General features: G+C 42.3%; 1 protein-coding gene across 2 annotated transcripts in view; it reads right to left on the reverse strand.

Annotated features, from left to right (window-relative positions):
* Positions 1-1,886: 1,886 nt before the first annotated feature.
* LOC144087476 (aryl hydrocarbon receptor-like) overlaps positions 1,887-26,173 on the reverse strand; it is a 31,647-nt gene continuing 7,360 nt past the window's right edge. The window contains exons 3-5 of one of the 2 annotated variants that reach the window (XM_077617955.1): positions 18,593-18,721; positions 12,763-12,857; positions 1,887-2,172 (exon numbers count right to left, since the gene is read on the reverse strand). In XM_077617955.1, coding sequence (XP_077474081.1) covers positions 2,065-2,172; positions 12,763-12,857; positions 18,593-18,721 — 332 coding nt within the window. In that variant the 3' untranslated portion in view covers positions 1,887-2,064. The remainder of the gene's footprint in view (positions 2,173-12,762; positions 12,858-18,592; positions 18,722-26,173) is intronic. The other variant, XM_077617956.1, reaches the window with a different exon arrangement.

A 26,173-nucleotide genomic window follows, 5' to 3' on the forward strand; every position in this document is an offset into this window, starting at 1 on the left:
CTTGTGGAAATCCTGATGCGGCCCAGTCTCACCCAGACTCGGCCTCTAGCGGCCCCCAGGTAAATTGAGTTCGAGACCCCTGATCTACGGGAAATAGTAGAGTCTGGGGCTGCTTGGCGTAGTTGTCCTATCGACTGATTTATTTGATTTTATCGTGATAACAATTTTAGTATTGGTCCATATATAAAGCGCACTGGATTATAAGGCGCCCTGTCTATTTTGGAGAAAATTTTAGACTTGTATGTGCGCCTTATAGTCGTGAAAATACGGTAATTGAAATATTGTGGTTTTGCAAACTATTGAAAAAATACAGCATGATGAAAATAAGTTTATCTTTGTGGTTAGGTCCTTCTACATGCGTTTTACAGTCAGTAATTCCAACACGTTTCACGCTGATGTCGCACTGGCATATTGTGCAATGTGCAAATGTTGGTCCTTTTGGGGACGGCTTCAACATGGGATATTTCGTTGAATACGAACCAATAAACTTCTGCGAGTATCTGGGGTTCTTATTAGAATTGCCATCCATTTTTCACTTAACCCGAGCAGGCATATTGATAAGACTTACAAGTGCTGTGTATGCCTACTTCTTTTAGAACAACTCCAGAAATTATAGGATTTGTTTAAAAAAAGACTGGTGGTTTAGTCAGCCTTAATAATACTTAGTTCCCTTATGAAAAAAACAAAAATGAATATGTTAAAACGATGGAGGCTACTTATGCAATCGATTCCGAATCGGTTGTCACGCTGAAGTCGCACAAGATGAATCATTCGTCAGAATTTGTAAATCGGATGATTTACAATGCACTCGTGTTACCGAATTCTTCCGGTTTACAGTGCAGTTAAATGAAAATAACGGAAGCCGTAGCGATGGTATGAATTTCGAGGCATTTAAATTGGAAATTTGGTACTTTTCCGAATTGGTTGCTTAAAAAAAAATTAAGTGAAAATTTTGGGGGGATTTCCGGAGTTTAGGGAGATTGTCCGGAGTCCTGGAGTTTGAGTTGCATTTCCATAGAAACTCCTGAAATTCCGGAGTGGTTGGCAGCCCTGGTCACGTCTGAGTTGTAGGTTTTCCCAGCCGAGCGCAGGTTGGCCAAGCTGCTGCTGAGGAAGTAGGCAAAAGCATTGTGGTTGCCGTTGCCCGGCCGGTGGCTCCAGAGCTGCCAAGCTCCGTTGACCCAATTTCAGGAGTACCTTTGTCCCATTTCAGGAGTTTTATGATTTATCAGGAGTGAATCCAATTCGCGCGAATTTCATATAAAATGTAAAAAGAAAAATAACAGACAATTAAAATCAAACTGTTATTAGCATGCTCGGATGATTCACAATGAACTTGTGTTACCGAATTCATCCAGTTTATAATGCAGTTGAATCAAATGTGTAAGTAAGATGGCAGAAGCCGGAGCGATGGTATGAATTTTGAGGCATTTAAATTGGAAATTTGGCACTTTTCCGAAATGAGTGGTTAAAAAATAAATTAGGAAACAATTTTTGGGATTTCTTGAGTTTAGGGAGGTTTTCAGGAGTCCCGGAGTTTGCGTTGCTTGACCGGAGTAAACTCGTGAAATTCCGGAGAAGTTGGCAGCTCTGTGGCTCTAAGGGGCGACTGAAATGAGGCTGGCTGCTTCCAGTGCCCGTTGGCTCATGGCCAGGTCCAAGTTGCTGCTCCACGGCTGGGTCCAGCTGCTGCTGGACATATAATTACTCTTTTGGGTTGGTGACCACAGATGTAGAGGACTGATTACATATTTTCACGCAAAATAGCATGTTAACCTCGTTCTCAACAAAAATTGCAATGCTCTCCGCTTTAATACTAATAGTGTGACCCCCAGGCAACACCCATGGTGCATCATGCTCCCATTCTATCAGATCATTATATTACAGGTAAATTGGAACAAGATTCTCATTATTTGTTGTTTTCGTGTGTACAGTGTTCAGTAAAGTTTATGTCCGTGGATGGTTTAAGACAGGTGATTGATGTAGTTTACCGAAAGAGCTGTGTTCTGGCAAAAGGCCAAACAAGAGGTGAGAAAACCATAAAGTACTATATGGAATTGAATGTTAAATATGAGCAGTGACCTGATGGAAGCCCAAGTAGTCCTGGATGGTGTGAGAGGAGAAGAAGATAGTACCCGTGGCAGTGATGACCAGGACAAACCCATTCAGAGCCTTGGGGAGGAAACACAGTTAGTGTTCAGTCTTGCGGCAGTAAACAGTGGCAAACTCATACTGCTAATTTTAGTCACATCAGGTGATTACATAATGTTTACCCAGAGAGAAATAAAGAAAACAAACATCAATGTTTAAGGCTCAAGCTGTACAACCCCATGATGAGTTTTGAGACTTTTCACCATTTGGTTAAATGAGAAAGAGTCTCAAACCCTTTGGCAAATGGTGTAAGGGGAAATTTGTTACATATGGTGCATGTACTTTCTTTCTAAGGTTATTGGAAGTATTGATATTTGCAGCTGACCTACTGCACATTTGCCCTTTCTGGTTTTACCAACATTGTGTGAACAAACAGGTCACAACAAACATACAAGAATGTCACACAAGCATGCATAGAAGGACAAGCATCTCGTTCCCAAACCATGCCAGGGGCAGCTGTGGGGGTTGAGCAAGCGACTAATGCTTGAGAATGCTGTTTTTTTCGACACATACAGTACACACAATCACCACAATTATCTGCCACTTCCTCCACGATAAACATCAACACCTAAATGTCACAATGCGGACTTCACATTAGCCACAACTTAAATGCGAAATGCATATACAATAACTGATATAAAGAGATAAATAGTTTTTCATTTAAATTTAAATTACCTGCGCTGATTTATATTATTTAATCTAAATACATTATTTTCTAGGTAATGGTTTGCTTCCTAGAAATATTATTTTTATAGATATAAACAGTAAGTGGAATGATAGCCCAGCTACATATTCATTCAATGTTTTTTTTCCAATAATGACTTCTAATGTCATCATATACTGTTAAGTTATATGTTATGTAGTCACTCCGATTGCTACTTACATTAGCAGAAATCATTTATCTTATTTTGTCAATAGATATTTTATCAGGATTTCAAGATCCAAGCCATTTTGTGACCCAACCTGGACAACTAGACCTTATCACTGCATGTGATCTCAAGTAATGGATTGATTATGTATTTGTGAATAATGCATAATTATATGCAGCAAAGAAAAAGATAGTTTTCACAAATCAACCAGAAGTAATCAAGAAAGAGGCCCCCTTTTAGGAATGGTCATCTCCTGACCAAGCCTGTTTCACCATATGAGCTTTCATGGTTCATTATGAGCGACCCATCAGAATTGCAGACTATACTGACATAAAAAAAAACTCCCCGGTAGGATCAGCTTGCTCTGAGTGGGTAGGCGCCTCCTTCCCCTCCTGGAATGCCAGTGTGGTGCACATTGGGAGGAATTGGACTGGAAAATCAATGACTCCAGCAGATCAAAAGCGATCTGGCAGTCAGTGAGTTTTCGCTCCATCCAATCAGACATAGAGTACAAAATTGAACTGGAATTGAAAGACTAGATTGTTTTTAAGAGTATCAATAGAATAATTTTCTATTCCATTTAATGAATTATTAACTGCATAGAATGTTTTTACATGATAAAAGATTGGACAGTATTTTAAAGAGAATAAAAAAAATAATTTTGGGAAAAGATTTGAGGCTAGAACTCCTGGATATCTTCACATCAGAACGATTTAATTAACCTGATGTGCCAGATCGTTTTTATAACAAAACATTTGTGGACAAAGGCCAAATGAAGCCTGCTCTGCTATTTATAGCAGTTTTCAATTCATGACAATTGGTTCCAACTGATACGGGAGCTGACTAGCATTGAAAAATCTTCCATGCCAACTAACATCTGCTGTGATTGTATTCAGGAGTCACTAATCATTGAGTTCTTTTTCATTCATTCAGTCATTTTCTGAACCGATTTATCCACACAAGGGTAGCGGGGGGTGCTGTACCCTATCCCAGCCGACTTCGGGCCAGAAGTGGGGGACACCCTGAATCGGTGGGCAGTTGATCGCAGGGCACGATTAGACGGACAGCCATTCACAGTCACACAATTTAGAGTGTCCAATCGGCCCTTGAATGTGGTAGGAAATCGGAGTACCTGGAGAAAACTCCACACAGTTGGACCAACCTGGATTTGAACCCAGGACCCCAGAGCTGTGAGGCCAACGCGCTTACCACTCAAACCACTGGGCCGCGTTTCATTGCATTCTTCTACCACAAAAACATTGCGCGCCCATCTCCGACCTTCTCTGCTGCTGAAATCTCTCCTGCATTCATCACTTCCGGAATTGACAGCAATAGCATCTTCTGTGGTAAACCTTCCAAAACCTTTAACAATCTCCAATACATCTAAAACTCAGCTGCATGCCTCCTAACGCACACATGCCCTCATGAATGCATCAGATGATACTCCAGAAATTCCATAAGCTCCCCATTTCTCAGCACATTAAGTTAAACATTTTCCTCACCAGTTGATCCGCAAACATACACACACACCTTTCCAACCTGGTCCATTATCATACCACGTCTCGCTTCATACGTTCCTCTCATGCACATTTCATGTCCATCCCCTGAAGTACTAAGCTACAAACTTTGAACCTGGAAAGACGGAGCGTTTTCCATTGCTGCCTCTATCCTATTATTAACTATTATTATTACCGTCACCGTCAGCATCAGTGTCGCCATCATTATTATCATTATGTCCCCTCGTGGTGTACAGGTTCACTCGCCTGACTTTGGTGTGGGCAGGCGTGGGCTCCATTCCCGCTCAGTGTGATTGTGAGTGCGGATGGTCATCTCTTTCTGTCCCGTACGGCTGACTGGCGACCAGTCTAGGGTGTAGTCTGCCTTTCACCTGAAGTCAGCCCGATTAGGCTCCAGCAACTATTTCGAGGTTGCGCGGTATGGAAGATGAATGAATAAATTATCGTTATTAATCTATATTATTATCCTTCCTCCCATCAACTGTCAGGCTCTTTAACAAAACAAATGGCTGAGTGTTAAGACCTACCATATGCATGCATGTACATCTATGTGTATATATGTATATATGTGCTTATATATATATATATATATATATATATATATATATATATATATATCAGTGGCGGGCCGTCAGGGCCTTCAAGGCCTTCTCTGCTGGCCTAAGAAATATCTGAATCATATTATATTTTGTCCATCAATACTTATTATTCCAAATGGTCTGTTAGCTTCCTTTCATTGCTTTTCCCCCTGGTTAAACTGCTTCCAGATGTGTGTTTTCATATTGAAGCATTTAACCAATCACATTTCAGCCATTATTTGTTGCCAGATCAGATCTGTCTCAAAGCCTTCACAATCAGTTCTTGCGGGCTCTGCTGCATTAAACTAGATTGTTGCTTTTAACCAATCAGATTTCGAGTTGGCAACCCCACAATGATTTTTCATAGGCGTTAGCATTTTGCTGGCTGGGACATGTCATTGCTTTCACAAACTATGATTGGCTAGTAGGCGGGCCAAAGCAGCCAGAGATCGCAAACTCCACCCACATGGCCGACAGTGGCAAAAACAAATGAATTATGTTTCAGATTTCTCTCACAAAGCTATTTTCCAGACGGACTTTTCCCCCCCAAAAATGGACATCATTAAGAAAGGGCGGTCAACTCCGAAGCTAGCAAGCCTGTTACAGCCGGGAATATGGTGTGTGCGGCACTTTCAGTGTGCTAACTTAGCTCCACAAGCAAATAGTATATTGTTGTTTTGATTTAAAGCCATTTTCAAAAGGGACTATGCCAGAAATATGACAGGACAGGCTCGACTTTCATCATTAGCTTCGATGGCGATAGGAAAGAAGGAAGAAAGAAAGGAGGATGGATATTGTGTAAAAAGGATTTTTGGTGAGTAAAATATGGCCATATTCCTAAATAATATTTCAATTGTGGGCCAAGTTCTGATATCTGAAAAGCTCCAGTGTTTGTATTTAATCACAAAATGCTGCTAGGAAGTGGATTTTACCCCAGTTTAATTTTTGGCGTTTCACCATTGACGTCCATCGCTGTCTTTTCCCGGGAAAAATCACCCCCCTGGCCTGGTTGTAATGTCTCAAAAGCTCCAGTATTTGTATTCAATCAATAAATGATGCTAGGAAGTGGCTTTTACCTAATTTTAGTATTTTAGTGCATTTTTTGTCATTTCACGTATGGACGTATCGACGTTCATCGCTGTCTTTTTACCGGGGAAATGATACTCCGGGCCCGGTTCTGATGTCTAAAAAGCTCCAGTATTTGTATTTAATCAATAAATACTGTTTTCGGCTGGATTTTACCCCATTTTCGGGCAATGTTTGCCCGTACGCCATTGACGTTCATCGCTGTCTTTTCCCGGGAAAATCACCCCCTGGCCTGGTTTTAATGTCTGAAAAGCTCCAGTATTTGTATTTAATCATGAAATGCTGCTAGGAAGTGGATTTTACCCCATCATTTTTGTGCATTAATTTATTGATTATTTTTTATGTGTTGCAGCTGTAGCTGCAGTAGAGGTTTTATAGCCATAAAATAGTGTAGATATGTGTATATACACATATGTGTATATGTATATATATATACATATATATATATATATATTTCAGCAACACGCTTATTTATATATTTATTCATGTATTTATTTATTTATCAACTTACTTATTACCCATCTATTTATGTCTAAAATGCCTTTCCTATTTCTGCATCCTCACCCTCTTGCTACTGTGACAACGAAATTTCCCGAATATGGGATGAATAAAGTTATCAAATCCAATCCAAACCAATTGTCGTGATAATCGAAAAATCGCGAAGTAGGGTCACCCATATTTAAAATCCACGCTGAAACTCGTAAGCGGAAGCCACTCCTGCTACTAGGAATCAGCACTGATGTAAAAATAAATAAATAAATAATTGCAGAAAAAAATCACGAAACAGCGAATTTGTGATAAATGAAGTCATGATAATTGAGGGATTGCTGTATATTCCTATTTAACCTCTTTTCAATTGAAGTTTCTTTGAGTATCATGAAAATGGATTGATGGAATAGTGTAGCGTACTCAGCAGGGTTACACTATGTCAGGGTCAGCGAAGACGCTCTTGAGCTCCATGCGGCTCCCGGGCCAAAATCTATTCAGCTCTTTGCTTCTTTTTTATATTCTGTGGCTCTTTGCTTCATTTTGTTATGAATCACCTGGGCTGCGGAGCGGAGTGGAAGCAAGGAGCAGGAAGCTTTAATGGCCTTTTAAGATTTGTATTTGATTAGCCCTCACGTTGAAGTTCAACATTCCACCAAGTGTGAATGTGAGAGTAATGATTTTCATCAATGCAGCCAACTTCACTTATTCGCGGGGACAGAAGCTCAGACTTCCCCATTCTCAGCCACTTCATCAAGCTCCTCAAAGGGACATTCCTAGGTCAGGTGGGAGTCATAGTCCCTCCATCGTGGGCTGTCATTATGTAGGCAGATACCATATTTTCACGCATATAAGATGAATTTGCCACTCAAAAAAAGGTGACTGAATCCAGGGTACGGCTTATATGTGCAGAAATTAGATTTGACATGCCCAAAACTGCAAGGTGGCAAAGAGGAAATGCCATAACCCAAGACAATTTATTTCAAAATTGAGAAGAAACACAGATAAAACGCTAAACTAAATTAATTTGGACATCTATTAATGAAATTCATGAGAAAAAAAACGTATCTTGCATAAAACGTGAAAAAACTCACTTGTGCTCAATTACAAATCTGACTTAATACAAGCAAAACAGACCAAACATATAAACCGGACCAGACAGCACGCCACGGTGTCCGCTATGTCACATTATTTCAAGTCCCAAAGGACTAATTGAGTCCACAAACAATGTTCCCTCTAATTTTTCGTTGGTCTGGGCAGAAAGACAACCTCCCTGAGCGCACTGAGTACCAGTGTGAGCGACATCATCGGTACTCGGATGATTCGCCTAAAGACGTTTCGCCGACGGACGTTTGACAGACGGGCAGGTCGCCGAATGGACGTTCCGCCGAACGCAGGTTTCGCCGAAACGGGATTCGCACGCTCGCCCCGCCACTGGATCGTGTGTTTACAAGTTTTTCAACCTCGGCCCGCGGGCCATATATGGCCCGTTAGGATTTTTAATCCGGCCCGCCGCCGGCGTTGTCCAAATTATAGTAAAAATCAATGTTAGTCTACCATCAATGGCAGGAATAAGCACTCTTGGGCGGGCATGGCAGCCCGGGAATAAGCACTCTTGGGGGGGCATGGCAGCCTGGGAATAAGCACTCTTGGGCGGGCATGGCAGCCCGGGAATAAGCACTCTTGGGCGGGCAGATGTAGCAGAACCGAGCCGTAAAATGACAGCAATCGGGTCAAATCCATCCTAAAACAGCATTTAATGATTAAATACAAATACTGGAGCTCTTTGGACATTAGAACCGAGCCCAGGGAAGTGAATTCCTTGGTAAAATGTTGCGATGGAGGCAAAAAAACGTCCACATACGTCCATTCGCCAAACGGCTCAAAATGCTCTCAAATTCGGTCAAATCCAGCTGAAAACAGAGTTTAATGATTAAATACAAATACTAGTACAGACGCTCCCCTACCTACGAACGCAATTGGTTCCGAGCGATTGTTCATAAGTTGAATTTGTTTGTAAGTTGATTCAGTGCTATATTTTGTATTATAATTTATGTTTAAGGCCGATATAAGTATATTGAAGGTTTATATAAGTGCATTTGTATGTTTAAGGCTTGTATAAGTAACACGCATTGGTTTGTACTGAAAAAAAAACATTTAATAAAATGGAGAGAATATGTACAGTACTGTAGAGAGAGAGAGATTTATGTATTAGAAACTGGCCAAAAGAAGCGACCTAATGACGATTGCACAGTTTTCTTCTTTTTTGCATCATAAATGATGCGGTAGCACTGTATGGCATCATTCAATTGATTTGCAAACTTTGTGCAACGTTCAATATTTGGGTCCTGCTGCTCGATCTTTCTGTTTATAAATGGTACTGACGGTCGAACGATTCAATGCCCGTGAAACGCTCACCACTCTCACGCGCATCAAGCTTCGTTATTATTGCCACTCGTTTCAAATGAAATGACTTGCCTCTTCCTTGCAACTCCCTCAATAGAAGCCTTTAGCTTTTTACCAACCATATTCAATATTGGATGCATGAGATATTTAATGATACAAATGAAAAAGGTTCTTTGCACACTGGAGATACCTTCACGCACTTCCGCATTGCAACGAAGAAGAAGGTAGATGCTGGGTGAGCTGAGCTCTCACAGCGCCAGGCGTCGGTATTAGCGGCGGAAAGAAGTACTACTCCGAAAAAGGCGCGAAATACAAAATTGGACTTGCGAACATTTTTGGACTTAAACGCAATTTGCAGACATGTTCGTATGTACCGTTGTTCGTAAGTTGAATGTTCGTAAGTAGGGGAGTGTCTGTATTTGTATTTAATCATTAAACTAACAAATACTAGTATTTTTATTTAATCATTAAAAGCTGTTTGAACGAACGTTCATTCGGCGACCTGTCCGTCTGTCAAACGTCCGTCGGCAAAACGTCTTTAGGCGAATCATCCGGTCACGACATCATCATTGCTCGCTATGGGCACACCAGTATCACACCTGCCACAAGCAGGTGCATGTCAATGTTCCCTCTAATTTTGTAAAACATGCTGTAAAACACGAAAAACATAAGAGTGGACAGAGCTACTGCCACTGGCTGCTGCTTAAACGGCGCCATCATGGCGAAAGGGGTAAAAAAAAAAAATTACTGCGCGCCATATGATTGCTGCTGTGCAGAGAAGACGAGAGTAGTGCGCAATTGCGCACGCGCGCAGCTTAGAGGGAACATTGTCCACAAAACACATATAGACTGGGGAATACCAAGATGAATGATGGTAGACAGTTAGTCCACTCTTTCACGAACAAGACAAAAAGCTTATCAGATAGGGCAAGGGTTGTAATCGCTTTGTAAATGGAATATATACTCCAGTCTCCCTTCCTAAAACAGGGACCACTAAGCTAGAAGCACCCAAAGTCCACCCATCTGTGAAGACTCACACATGTGAAAAGTATAATTGACTAGCAGCTAGTCCTTAGTTGAGCTTGCCTTTCACCTGAAGCCATCTGGGGCAGGCACCAATGTGCTGTAAAATGAAGTATGCTGAACAGCTTGGAAAATGGAAGGATGTCATATTTCATAATCCTCAGGCAAATTACTTAAATACTAGGTTTATTTTGTCCTTTTTTAAGTTTCAATGGTTTTATTAATGGCCTCGCTTATTGATCTGGAATCTATCTGGAAAACCAGCCCTAGTTATCATTTACATTATTCTCCTGAGAAACAAATCCAGAACAGTGGAACATAAAAAAACTGGGCACTATAGAACATATTTAAATTATAGGTTATTCATCCAGTATAAGACTGTATGGGTAAACAAAAAAGATTGTTCCATGATTGCTTACCTAGGTAAATGACAGATTTTCTGAGATTAAAAAATATATGGAAACCTGTGCTCTCACAAGTTGGGCTTCTTTGCCGTTGCTGACAGCAACTTGAACTAAGCACGGCCATTATCTTGTATTGTCATTGATATTGTATTTTGATGTTTTTTGCCCATACAGTGGTACCTCGAGATACGAGCTTAATGCGTTCCGCGACTGAGCTTGTATGTCGATTTACTCGTATTTCAAATGAACGTTTCCCATAGAAATGAACTAAAAACAAATTAATCCATTCCAACCCTCTGAAAAAACACCAAAAACAGGATATTGGATTGGAAAAACATTTTTATTTGTTCTAATTCACCATCTATTATCAGAGTAACAAATAACTAGTGGTTATGATTATTAATAGTACTAACATTAGATGGATTTCGCAGAGGGGAGAGAGAGAGGGGGCGGGGGTTGAGAAAGAGACATTTTGCACGGCAACGCGCTCGTAACATAATATAAACAAATTTAAATGAACTTGAATTACCATACAGACACATTAAAAATAAGTTTAATCTAACCTTACACTAAACTTTAAATTCTAATTTTGTTTTACATTTTTATAACTTTCTTCTCCCGGGTTGGCTCTATTTGCCCCGGCTCCACCCAGACTTTCAGCTGCAACTAGGGTTGTTTGCTTTTGTCTTCTCAAAATATTCCGAAAATGATGCACACAAATGTCCTCACAATAGGATAACGCACGACCACTGGCAAGCGAGAAGTAGTATGCTCCTCTCTTATTAGCGATCCAGCTCCGCCATTCTGCACTGACTAAGGGGGAAAAACACTGAAAAAATGCAACGCTCCGCCCAGTGCTCGTAAAGATATTACACGAGGGAGTTGCGGGGAGAGAGACAGTGCCCATGATGTTCTTATAAGCAGCCTCTCGCGTCCGCTGTATGCTCATATATCAAAATTTGTCTCGTATCTCAAGATAAATATTTGCTCGCAATTTTACTCGTATCTCAATTTGCTCGTATGTCGGGGCACTTGTATGTTGAGGTATTACTGTACTTTATTGGTTGTATTGGTCAGTGCTTCTGAGATGGGTTCTGGCTGGCAATGAATTCAGTTCAGGGTGTCCTCCGCCCCGTGCCCGAACTCAGCTGGGATAGGCTTTGAGCACTAACCAACAAGACTCAGAATATCCCCCTCCTCCCCAAGCTAGTGAGGGCAAAGCAGTTCAGAAAATAAATGAATGAATGGTCGGTGGTGGTATGTCACTACAAAATAAATACTTTCAAAATATTACTCACTGGCAGCAATGATGTCAGAGTCAAAATGGTAATATTCAGCTATCTATCCACCCACCAATCTCTTTTTGAAATGATTATCTTTTGAAGCATTTTACACATTCCATACAGACCTAGTAATGCTTTATAAAGCATAAATCCAGAGTAGAATGGGTGGCAATGTGTATGCTCAGTAGGGCTGTGTTGGATGTCAGTAGGGATATGTTGGATTTATTATGGGATGTTTCTATATGTTTTGTAAGCATTTTTAATAAGTAATAAGGCTATGATGATATTATAGATGTATGCATTTTAATTACTTTTGTATAAGAGTGTCTTTAATTTGAGACTGGGACAAACTCGAGGTCACCCTGCTGGCTCCAGCTTGTTGACATAACACCTCACCTTCCAAGGACTGTTACTGGGAGATAGACTTCACAACTCAGACACCCAGATGCAAGTTCGCAATGATCTACGAAGGACTCATAAATTGTTTTGTCTGGGACGCCGGCAGTTTACCTTATAAAGAAATTATTATGCTTATACTGCAAATTCTTACGCAGGTGTTTTGGTTTCAATCTAATGATGGCAATTGTTTTGAATCAGATTACATTGAAATGTTTTCAGTTATGTGCGACTAGATACAGAGAAGAGGGGACTGCACGTCAGAAATGCTCAGGAATGAAGGCGCATTATGAGTGTGGCTCCTTGCAAGTTGTAACCAGGTATGTGAAACATGTCTTCCAATTTTAATAAAATATTACTAATAATGATTTAAGGGTATTAATCATTATTCCAACAGTAATATTCAGCTATCTATCCACCCACCAATCTCTTTTTGAAATGATTATCAGTTGAAGCATTTTACACATTCCATACAGACCTAGCAATGCTTTATAAAGCATAAATCCAGAGTAGAATGGGTGGCTATGTGCATGCTCAGTAGGGCTCACTTATATCTTACATACCTGCAGCAAAAGTTCTCCTTCAGGTATCTGGTCCTCCATAGCTCCCGCAGTTTTTTTATCAACATTGTTTGTGCTGTCCCGCTCAGTGATGGCCACTGTAGAGAACACAATATTAATTAGTTATTATATATATTCACGTGGCCAGATGATTAGCCTAAAGACGTTTCGCCGACGGACGTTTGACAGACGGACAGGTCGCCGAATGGGCGTTCCACCGAACGGTCATTCGGCCGGACGGAGGTTTCGCCGAAACGGGATTCGCGCGCTCGCCCCGCCCCTGGATCGTGTGTGTACAAGTTTTTCAACCTCGGCCCATGGGCCATATACGGCCCGTTAGGATTTTTAATCCGGCCCGCCGCCGGCGTTGTCCAAATTATAGTAAAAATCAATGATTCATTTCCCTTTGCCGCTCATCACTCTCAATTTATTAGTCTACCGTCAATGGCAGCCCGGGAATAAGCACTCTTGCGCGGGCATGTCAGCCCGGGAATAAGCACTCTTGCGCGGGCATGTCAGCCCGGGAATAAGCACTCTTGCGCGGGCATGTCAGCCCGGGAATAAGCACTCTTGCGCGGGCATGTCAGCCCGGGAATAAGCACTCTTGGGCGGGCAGATGTAGCAGAACCGAGCCGTGAAATGACAGCAATTAGGTTAAATCCATCCTAAAACAGCATTTAATGATCAAATACAAATACTGGAGCTCTTTGGACATTAGAATTGAGCCCAGGGAAGTGAATTCCTCGGTAAAATGTCGCGATGATGTCGCGATAAGGCAAAAAAACGTCTATATACGACCATTCGCCAAACGGCTCAAAATGCGTTTAATGATTAAATACAAATACTAGTATTATATATACAAATACTAGTATTATATATACAAATACTAGTATTATATATACAAATACTAGTATTATGTATACAAATACTAGTATTATATATACAAATACTAGTATTTGTATTTAATCATTAAACGCTGTTTTCGGCTGGATTTGACTGAATTTGAGAGCATTTTGAGCCGTTATGTGAATGGCCCTGTTCTTAAAATGGCCGACTAGCGACGACGTCTAGTTCCGTTGCCTCACAATGCGCATCGGATATCTAGTCTGTATACACGATACCTATGGGAATAACAAGCAAAAAAAAGAAAACGACGAAGAATATGTGAATTTCCTTTGTCTTCTTTTAAATAAAATACTAGTATAAAATACAATACTAGTATTGTATATACAAATACTAGTATTTGTATTTAATCATTAAACACTGTTTTCGGCTGGATTTGACCAAATTTGACAGCATTTTGACCCGTTTGGCGAATGGTCGTATATCGACGTTTTTTTGCCTTATCGCAACATCATCGCGACATTTTACCGAGGAATTCACTTCCCTGGGCTCAGTTCTAATGTCCAAAGAGCTCCAGTATTTGTATTTGATCATTAAATGCTGTTTTAGGATGGATTTAACCTAATTGCTGTCATTTCACGGCTCGGTTCTGCTACATCTGCCCGCCCAAGAGTGCTTTTTCCCGGGGTGACATGCCCGCCCAAGAGTGCTTATTCCCGGGCTGCCATTGACGGTAGACTAATAAATTCAGAGTGATGAGTGGCAAAGGGAAATGAATCATTGATTTTTACTATAATTTGGACAACGCCGGCAGCGGGCCGGATTAAAAATCCTAACGGTCCATATATGGCCCACGGGCCGAGGTTGAAAAACATGTACACACGATACGGGGGCGGGGCGAGCGCGTGAATCCCGTTTCGGCAAAACCTCCGTCCGGCCGAACCTCCGTCTGGCCGAACCTCCGTTCGGCCGAACAGCCGTTCGGCCGAATGACCGTTCGGTGGAACGTCCATTCGGCGACCTGTCCATCTGTCAAACGTCCGTCGGCGAAACGTCTTTAGGCGAATCATCCGAGTACCATATATTCATTCATTCGTCTTCCGTACCGCGCATCCTCATAAGGGCTGCAGGGGTCACTGAATGCTATCACATCTGAGTTCGGGTGAAAGGCAGACTAGACTGTTCGCCAGTCAGTCGTAGGACACACAGAAAGAGGTGACCATTCGCACTGATAATCATCTCAATACCAGTGGGAATTGTGCCTATTTGCACTGATGAAAGGTACAATCCAAGGTCGGTCATCACTGTGTGGAGTTTGCATGTTCACCGTGGGTTTGTGTGAGTACTCCGGTTTCCTCCCACATTCCAAAGACATGTATGGTAGGCTGGTTGGAGATTCTAAATTGCCCCTAGGTATGAGTGTGAGCGTGAATGATTGTGTGTCTCCTCGTGCCCTGCGATTGGCTGGCCACCGATTCAGGGTGTCCCCCGCCTCTTGCCCGAAAGTCAGCTGGGATAGGCTCCAGCACCCCCCGTGACCCTTGTGTGTTAATAACGTAGGCACAATTGAGTATGGGTAACAGTTCTCCATTTCATTGGCTCACAAATGTACTCCATTATTTCAAATGCACCTTAAGAATAAGGTAACAGCGTGTCAGACCAATGCCATGTTCTGAGTGGAAGGCTGAGCGGGAAGTCCATATGATAGCAGAGAAATATCACCCCGCAAACTTAAACTCCTTGCTAACCTTACTTTGCAGACAACAAAAGAGCGAACACAAAACCTTGTTACGCCATCAATGTCATACGTCACGCCCACAAACACCTTAGGTCAGCGGTCATTATGGGTCATAGCACGGTGCTCCTGAAGGGGTCAGAGATTAATGTGCTCGCCCATTGCTCTCTTTCTTTTGAAATCACTTCACGATCATCTAAACCTATGTCACAATATTGGTCTAGTAGTATTTAGTAACTTTGCCACTTTTGAGAGAGCCTGGGATCGAATGCTGGAACTAAGTCAGGGATGACATAGCCTTCAGGTCATCTGCAACCCTGAGGAGGACAAGCCCTGCAGAAAATTGATGGCTGGCTCTTTTAAACTCAAATTGCAGTGTAAGAAAACATTGGGCCTATCCTTTTCATTGAGTCACTAAAATGTTCTAATATTATATTATATATTATATTAATATTACACTACAAGTATCTTACTGTCTTCAATATTTGGTGGGTTTGCCCAACACAATAAATTGCAGGTATGAATCAACATAGCAAGTAGCTTAATCCCATTTTTAAAAGTGGGCCAGCAATAAAGCCTCTTGAATGGCCAGAGGAGGACAAAGAGCAGATCTCGTTAGCAAGCTTCACTGGGCAGAAGTGTATGCGATTAAAGATTTACATTCTCCCCCTACCACGACGTGGATGTGCCATAATAGCTAGGGTTGCAGCCGTCAGCCAGAGGCATTTCCAGTTAACTGCATGGAACATCTTGCTGCTCACAAATGGGTTTGTTTTAGCACATTGGGTTGCAAAGGAAACAAAGAATACACATGAAAAAGACTGGAGTGGTATGAGGCTTCGATACTAGTGTCTTTGACAAGAATGCTTGGCTTTTTGATTTCTAAATATATTTGTTTTATATTTTACAATTTTTTCATCATTATATATTTATTGTAGGGTATATTCTATCTCATTTACAGCGATTTATTATCGTTACAGTGGTTATAAATTGCCCTATTATGTTGAGACGTGTTAAGGTTTTTATTCCATTCATTATCCTCACTAGGGTTGCAGTGGGTGTTGGAGCCTATCCCAGCTGACTTCGGGCCAAAGGCAGGGGACACCCTGAATTGGTGGCCAGCCAATCGCAGGGCACAAGGAGACAAACAAACAGCCACGCTCACACTCTTACCTAGTAGCAATTTAGAGTGTCCAATCAGTCTACCATGCATGTCTTTAGAATGTGGGAGGAAACCGTCATACCCAGAGAAAACCCACACAGGCCCGGGGAGAACATGCAAACTCCACACAGGTGGACCGACCTGGATTTGAACCCAGGACCCCCACTGTGAGGACAACGCGCTATTCACTCATCCGCCAGGCTGCCCCATTAGGTTGAAAATTCATTAAATCATTTTTTTCATAACAATTCCAATTACTACAATAACATGCGGCCTGGTGTCCAAATGGTTAAACGTGTCGGCCTCACAGTAGAGGGTTTGATCACAGCTGTGTCCTCACTGTGTGGAGTTTGCATGTCCTCCCCAAGCTTGCGTGAGTTGTCTATGGGTAGAGATGGGTATTTTAAAAATACCTGATCACTGCTATTGCTGAAGTGATGGAGGAAGAGATCAGAAGGGAAATAAAAGTACTGTTTGTCTCTGTAATGGTGAATGAGTCTGTGCGGTGTGCTGATGGAGTTAAAGCACATCTGGATTATTTAGAATTTTGTTTTTTTGCTTCACACATTTAATGGGATTTTTGAGCATTCAGACACAGTTGAGCGCGAGAGGAGCCAATATGAGGAAATCTACGAGGCCACTGAACGAAGTGCGGGTGCTCCAAGCGCACGAAGAGGTCAGGCGCAAGATTCTCGCGCTCACTACCACCAACAGACGCGAACCAGATTTCAAGACCACGAAAGACTGAAGTTTCTCTCCCTCCTCGACCCGCAGAAGTTTCGGGAATACCAGAAAACTTTCCCACATGCAGCCTTCTCCATCTTAATGCAGAGCCACGGTACACTTTTCGATCTGCTTCGGCTAAGAACAGAACTGATTGTAATGTATGCCACGGATGATTTTACAGGAAAATCTCCCACTCCCAAATCTCCTTGATTTCCTTCAGCAGAAAAATCTGAGTGAGAGCATGGGGCGACTACACTTTAGTGGGTTTGACACTGACCATCCCCGTGTCCACTGCTTCTGTCGAACGGACATTTTCAGCCCGAAACAGAATAAAAACTTATGCCAGAAATACAACAGGACAGACTCGACTGTCAGCATTAGCTTTGATGGCGATAGAAAACTTCTTGATGGACCTGAAACGCACGTGTAATCTGTACGACAGAGTAATTGAAATCTTCTTGAGGAAAGAAAGGAGGATGGAGGATTTTGTGTATAAATAGAAAATAATTTTTGGTGAGTAAAATATGTCTATTTTCCTAAATATTTCATTTTTTAGGTTATTATTGATTCTTTTTTTATATGTGTCGCAGCTGTAGCTGCATTAAAAGTTTTATAGTCATAAAATACTTATTGAGGGTTGGATTGATTTACACACCACTACTGAAGGCCTAGGTGTGAAATGCACGGTCCGCCACTGATATATATATATATATATATATATATATATATATATATATATATATATATATATATATATATATATATACACGGCTACGGCTGTGTGGTTTTCACGTCGATGTTTGGATATTACGTCGGCTTCACAGTTCTTGGGTACTGGGTTCAATGAACAATAAATTTGACTCTAGCGGAGATCAAGGGTTCAATCCCTAGTTGAAGTTTGCATGTTCTGCCTGTGACTGTGTTTCTAGTGTCTGGGAACTCGAGTTCCGCCTACATCCCAAAAACATGCTTGGTAGGCTTGTGGAACACTTTCAATTGGCACTAGGTATGAGCGTGCATGAATGGTCCATCCTCTTCTGCCCTGCAACTGTCTAGCCACAAATTCAGGGTGTTCCCTGCCTGGTGCCCATAGTTGGCTGGAATAGCCTCCAACACCCCCCACGACCCTTGTGAGGATAAGCGGTTCGGAAAATGTTGGCAAGCACCTGACGGCTGCTTTCCATGGGCTCACCACCTGTTGGGGGGGCAATGAGGTTGGGTGCCAAGACAGTTGGGTGCCAGCCTTAGGAGGAGTCCTTTGTGGTCTGATACCTGGCTGCAACAACTGGCTCTTGGAACATGGAATGTTACCTCTCTGGTTGGGAAGGAGCCCAAGCTAGTGTGTGAGTTTTGGAAGTCAGGCTCACCTCTCTGTACAGCTCGGGCTCTGGTACCACTCCTCTTGAGGGGGGTTGGGCACGCTTGCATTCTGGAGTTGCCAACGGTGGGAGGTGATGGGCAGGGGTGGGTAGACTCATTGTCCCCCAGCTCGGTACCTGTATATTGGGGTACACATGGTAGACGAAAGTGTAGCATTCATCCACGTTTGGGTGAGGAGATTGGCCCTGACTTTTGTACGTGCTCACGCACCAAACAGCACCTCAGACTAGCCACCCTTCTCAGAGTTCCTGGAAAGGGTGCTGGAGAGTACTCCTACTGGGGACTCCCTCGTTCCGCTGTAGGACGTCAGTGCTCACGTTGGCAATAATAGTGAGAGCTGGCGAAGCGTGAGTGGGAAGAACTGCCCCCCTGATCACAACATGAGCGGTGTTCAATTGTTGGACTTCTAAGCTTGTCAGGTTGAAAATAATACACACCATGTAAAGGGATATTAGGTTAGGTTAGGTTAGAACTTTATTTCATCCCATATTCAGTACATTTCTTGGTTGCAGTAGCAAGACAGACACAAGACATTGTAGACCTAGATAAAAAAAAACTGGCGCCACACACAGGAAGTCCACAAGGTGGGGATCTCCTGCAGACTGAGACTGAGGTTACCACACAGTCCCTCAGTAGTTTGGAGGTTTTAAAGATCTTCTTCCTTGCCTAGATCCTCCTTAACTGTCCTATCACCGCAGCAGCGGAGAGGCCGTGGGGGGCCTCAAAGCACACAAGCAGCTCAGCAAGCACTGGTACAAAGCAAAAAGCACAAAGTACAAAGCAAAGCAAAGTATATGGGAAAGCATTATGATATATTAAAATGCAATTAAAAAAGATAGAAAAGCAGCAAAAATGAGCTAGAGCGGACGGAGCTACCGCTACCGGCTGCCACTTGAGCGGCGCCATCTGGTTGCAGTAGCAAAAACGGATACAGACACAAGAAAAATACCTAGTAGAGTTGGATAAAACTGGAACCACACACAGGAAGTCTTCCACAAGATAGGGAACGTCTGCAGACTGAGACCGAGGTTGAAAATATGCAGAGTCACTCTTCCAAGTTTATCCGCACAGTCCCTCAGTAGTCTGGAGCTGAAGAATCAACAGTAACAGAGTACAACCCCTCAACTCCGTTTCCGGCCTGGTAAGCGCCGACAGATCTTCCATCTTATCGGGGAGGGATCTCACTTTCCCCATAATAATAGATGCAATGGGTGGTCTGAAGCGTCGCTTCTTTTCTCGGCACTTTTGTCCAGCTCCGGATTTCCACCGGCATCGAAGTGTTGCCCCTTCTGCTGCGTATTGTTCACAGCTAATCCCATGTGTATTTTAGCTGTTTAAAAACGTACACGTATCATTTAGGAATGCCTATTGGTGAACCTTACAATAGCGTAGGCATGGCTGAATGGTTCCAAAAAAGAAGTAGCAGAAAGAAGCCAGGCTAACCAAACAAAGATAGTTGTAAAAACATTAAAGTAAAAAGTATAAAGTACAAAGTAAAGTAAAAAGGAATGTATTAAGAAATATTTAAATGTAATAAAAAAAGATAGAAAGGCTGTAAAACACGAAAAACAAATAAGAGTGGACAGAGCTACTGCCATCGGGTTCAGCCTGACGGCACCATCTTGAAAAAAAAATGGTGTCCATTGAGACAGACTAGCAAAATTAAAAAAAGACATTGATTCTTTCTGAGAATGTGTGTGTGTGTGTGTGTGCGTTAGTGTATTTGTCTGTTAACATCGGAGGACAAAATGGAGACTACACCGTGCATCCGATTTGAATGCGGTTTTGAACAAACAATTTCAAATTACGGCTCTAGGATGTTACCGTGCTCGATTTTTTAATTTGGGCCCCAGTTTTTCAATAAATTGATTATTTCTGAGAATGTGTGTGTGTGTGTGTGTGTGTCTGTGTGCGTTAGTGTGTTTGTCTGTTAACATCAGACAAAATGGAGACAACACAGTACATCCGATTTGAATGCGGTTTAGAACAAACAATTGAAAATGTACGGCTCTAGGATGTTACCGTGCTCTATTTTTGAATTTGGGCCCGTTTTTCAAAAAAACATTTTTTCCACTTCCAATAAAGAATGTTGGTGGGATGTAGACCGGGGGACGATTTGCAAACATGGCTTCGTACATAGCCAACTTTGTTTCGCATCAACCGCACTACAGAGATCCAGAGAGTACTTTAGTAAAGGCACCATGAGAAACTGCCACCGCGGCCGGTTTGAAAGTGGAGAGGCTTTGTCGCTACACCTGCCACCATGATTACAACCGACGGGTCTCAGTCATCGTAAATAGACAACACAGAATGTGTGAAGAATGTGTGTACATACACAACGGCTGGTGCAGCAACAGTAGGATCATTAACACTCACTCGTGTCCTGATTTAGAGCTCTTGGCAGTTCGGTGCAGGCCCTTCTATCTACCTAGGGAGCTAACGGTAGTCATTGTAATGGCTGTTTACATCCCACCAGATGCTAACGTTAGCACGGTACTTAGCCTAGTGCTAGTGACTGTAAACAAACAGCAGCTTGACCACCCCGATGGAGTCCTTATTGTCGCCGGTGACTTTAACAAAGCATGTGTAAAGACTGTTCTGCCTAAGTTTATCCAGTACGTGAAGTGTCACACCAGAGGAGATAAAACTCTAGACCATGTTTATTCTAACATCAAACATGCTTATAGAGCCACACCCCTCCCTCACCTTGCTGGATCCAACCATCTCTGCCTGTCCCTCACCCCCTCATACACCCCACTCCGAAGGCTAACAAGGCCACAAATAAACATCTGATACCTGATCAAGACATTGGAGAGAATCATCCTCAATCACCTCAGCCCCCTGATGAATGCAGAGCTGGACCCTCTGCAGTTCGCCTATCGTCCAGGTATTGGTGTGGAAGATGCTACCACCTACCTGATGCACAGGTCTCTTTCACACCTGGAGAACACGGGAAGCACGCTGAGAATGATGTTTTTTGACCTCTACAGTGCGTTCAACACCATTCAGCCGGTCCTACTGAGAGGGAAACTGGAAGAGGCTGGAGTAAGGAACCACCTAGCCGCATGGATCATCGACTTCCTCACTGACAGACCACAATATGTGAGACTCCAGGACTGTATGTCTGATGTGGTAGCTTGCAGCACGGGGGCCCCACAAGGCACAGTGCTCTCCCCACTCCTCTTCTCCCTCTACACATCGGATTTCCAACATAATACAGACACCTGCCACCTCCAGAAGTTCTCTGACGACACCGCTATTATTGGACAAGTGACGGACGGGAACGACCTGGAGTACAGGGGAGTCATCACAGCCTTTGTTGACTGGTGTAGGCAAAACCACCTCTACATCAACACCAGTAAGACAAAGGAAATGGTCATCGATTTTCGGAGGAATCCTCAACAGACCACTCAGGTGAACATCCAGGGTACAGACATTGAAATCGTGGAGAATTTTAAGTACCTGGGTGTTCACCTCAACAACAAACTAGATTGGTCCACAAACATAGATGCCCTGTACAAAAGGGGCCAGAGCCGCCTCTACCTACTGAGGAGTCTACGTTCCTTTGGAGTGTGCAGGATACTGCTGAGGACTTTCTATGACACTGTGGTGGCATCTACAGTGTTTTATGAAGTGCTCTGTTGGGGATGCGGGAGCACGGAGAGGGACAGGAACAGGCTGAATAAGCTGGTCAGGAGGGCCAGCTCTGTTCTGGGCTGTCCTCTGGACTCTGTGGAGGAAGTGGGAGAGCGGAGAATGCTGACCAGGATGATGTCCATCATGGACAGCACCTCCCACCCCCTGCATGAGTCTGTGGAGTCCCTCCGAAGCTCCTTTAGCAATAGACTGCGGCACCCTCATTGCAGGAAGGAGCGCTTCCGCAGATCCTTCCTCCCATCAGCTGTCAGGCTCTTTAACAAAAAAATGGCTGAGTGTTGAGACCTACCGTATGCATGCATGTATACTTATGTGTATGTATGTATATATGTGCTAAGCAACACGCTTATTTATTTATATATTTATTCATGTATTTATTTATTAACTTACTTTTACCTATCTATTTATGTCTAAAATGCCTTTCCTATCCCTGCATCCTCACCCTCTTGCTACTGTGACAACAAAATTTCCCGAATACGGGATGAATAAAGTTATCCAATCCAATCCAATCCAATATAATAAAAACATGGCCTGAGGACGCCGTTTCTCAGCTGCAGGGCTCTTTTTCCCCACACCATTTGGGAACATTTTGAACACCACAACCTTCAGCACTACACGGACACTGTACTTTCCTACATCAAAAACTGTACAGACACTGTCACTGTTAATAAACGTATCCGGGTTTTTCCTAACCAAAAACCCTGGATGACTAGTGAGACACAGGCACTCATTAAATGATTTAACACCACTTTCAGGTCAGGGTACAAGTTACAATACAGCGCTGCCAAAGCAGACCTGAAGAGAGGCATTAAAAAGGCCAAGGCAGCATAAGCAGCTATGTGAGGATGCTTTTCATTGACTATAGCTCAGCCTTCAACACTATAATACCAGACTTCTGGCTGACAAACTCTACCACCTTGGACTATCCTCTTCCATCTGCTGCTGGTATAAGAACTTCTTAACCAACCGTCCACAAACTGTTAGACTTGGTCCTCACCTCTCTCCCTCCATTACACTGAGCACTGGCTCCCCTCAAGGTTGTGTACTGAGTCCTCTTCTATACTCCCTGTACACATACGACTCTACACCGACCCACCACTACCTCCATCCTCCAATTTGCTGATTACACCACTGTGGTCGGACTCATCTCAGGGGGATGAGTCTGCCTACAGAGATGAGGTCAACAAACTGTCTTCGTGGTGTTTGGTGAACAATCTCACACTAAACACCACGAAAACTAAAGAAATAATCCTGGACTTTCGCAAACGCAACACAGATCTGGCACCACTCCTCATAAACGAAGTATGCGTAGACAGGGTCCAGTCCTTCAAATTCCTGGGGGTCCACATCACGGACAAGCTCTCCTGGTCTATCAAGTGGTGAAGAAGGCCCAGAAGCGACTCAATTTCCTGAGGGTATTCAGGAAAAACAACTTGGACACTAAGCTTCTGGTAACCATCTATAGAGCCACTGTGGAGAGCATCCTGGCATACTGCATTACAGCGTGGTACGCTGGAAGCACGACAGCAGACAGAAAAGCCATGCAGAGAGTGATCAACACCGCCCAGAAGATCATCGGCTGCTCTCTGCCCTCACTGGATGACATTGCCATTGCTCGCTACCTCAGCAGAGCCCGGAACATTGTTAGGGACCCATACCACCCTGGTCACAATCTGTTCCAGCTGCCGCTTTGTGGCAGACGCTACAGGTCTCACAAAGCACGGACAAATAGACTTGGGGACAGTTTTTTTCCCACAGCCATCAGGACTCTGAACTTGCGTTAGCACGACACACTCCCTTCTGTGCAATAACTTCAGGGTGTGCAATAACAATGTGCAATATCCTAGATTCTGCAATATTTTAGAATTTACCTTGCCAGGATGTGACTTTTTATATTTTTATATTACTTATTTATGTTTTTTTACTGGGAAAACGCACTTTGTGGAGTAGCACCACCAATTATGTTATACACAGCTGTGTATGATGACAATAAAGGCTTTTGAATTGATTTGATTTGATTTATGCGCATATAAGGCGTACCCTCGATTCGGTCATCTTTTTTTTTAAGGACAAATGCGTCTTATATGCAAGTAAACACGGTAGCTCTACGCTGTCTTTTTCTGTGTCTGTGTTTTCACCTTCTTGCTACTGCAACAAAGTGAATGTCCCGATTACAGGATGAATAAAGTTTAATCTAATCTAATTTAAAATAATATAAATTTATATAAAATAATCAAATCAAATCTAACCTAATCTAACCTAATCTAATCTAATCTAATCTAATCTAAAACTGTAGAAAAATAAGGAGGAAGGACTTTTATAAGCAAGTTAATTGATGCTTTTATTCAAAAGGACACAGACGATCTAGCTTCAGTTCCCTTCCCAAACCTTACATGTCAGCTTGGTGCCGCCTTGAAGCATTATTTGCAGAGAAAATCTTTACTTTGATAAAACAGGCGTCATTATAAGGCACACGCAGCATACCATCAGAGCCAGAACCAATGGCAGATAGCCATTAATATGGAAAAAAAACATTAAGCAACTCAAACATTTACAAATATTTGACCATTTTCAATTTGTCCCATAATGCTATTTACCACTGGATCAACAGTGATGTTCTGCTTCATTTCCCTTGCCAATTCCTACATGTCATCTTGGCACTGTCTCAGCATATTGCTTGATAACAAAAACACACTATTCTGCCAAGGAGGAATTAGCTAAATCTTTTTTGACTTTAGCCACTAAAACAAACTGTTCCAAAATAAAAATGACAACACTTTTGAGAATTGATCATTATGGCAGTGGTTTTAGGTGGATAGATTCAATATGTTAGCATGTTTAGCAAATTAGCCTGATTGACAAACGTGCAGTGTTGTGGCTTTGCTGCTCCGACAAATTAAACGGCAATATGTACAACATTCAAATCCTATTTATGTAGAATTATCCTGTTGGTTTCCATAGCAGACTGCATATCCCCGCTGTCAGGTCATATGAGACAGCAATAGCACTGCTCTTAATCATGAATCACTGCTATATTTGGACAGCATTATCTCACTGTATTAACCACGATAAAGACGGACTTTACTTGCGATGAACAGTGACACAGGCCTTAATCCAAATAGAATATTTGGGCTCGAAATAACACACAGTTAGTTATTCAGAAAATTATAGAAAGTTTATCAAAATCCATAGTCCTGAGATGCAACAAATCAGAATGTGTGCCAAAATTAAAAAATAAATCTGCAAGTTCAGCAAAGTACATTGCAATCGGCTAGGGCTGCAAGGCAGAATTCAAAATGTAGGCCACAGGACAAAGCACAGATCATTGTGTTCGATTTTTTTTGTTGTTGCAAGAAACTGATGTTGATTTGTTTCAAATTTCCAGAATTGCCTGCTCTGATTTTCTTTCATTTAATTCAGTTTGGTGTACGGGTATGTAGCATAAAAAGTATCAACAACTAAGAAATACAACGTTCTGGAATTGATGATGCCAATCCTCGGTGTGAGCTGAATAAAAGTGAAAAAAAATGTATACCAATTTTTAGTCACAAATTATGGGTACGCCTTATACACGGGTGCGCTTTATTCTCGAATAAATATGGTATTCCAGAAAGGGCCGCAGTGGGTGTGGGTTTTCGTTCCAATCTATAAGAGGAAACCTTTCCACCAATCTGGTATCTTAGAAGTGCAATCAGTGGATTGCAGTCAGGTGCTTCTGGTTTCAGCAGAAACCTCATTGGTTATTTTATGGCTATAAAACCTCTACTGCAGCTACAGCTGCAACACATAAAAAAGAATCAATAAATTAATGCACAAAAATGGGGTAAAATCCACTTCCTAGCAGCATTTCATGATTAAATACAAATACTGGAGCTTTTCAGACATTAAAACCAGGCCAGGGGGTGATTTTC

This window comes from Stigmatopora argus, chromosome 13 (assembly GCF_051989625.1).
Source record: "Stigmatopora argus isolate UIUO_Sarg chromosome 13, RoL_Sarg_1.0, whole genome shotgun sequence".
NCBI lineage: Eukaryota > Metazoa > Chordata > Actinopteri > Syngnathiformes > Syngnathidae > Stigmatopora > Stigmatopora argus.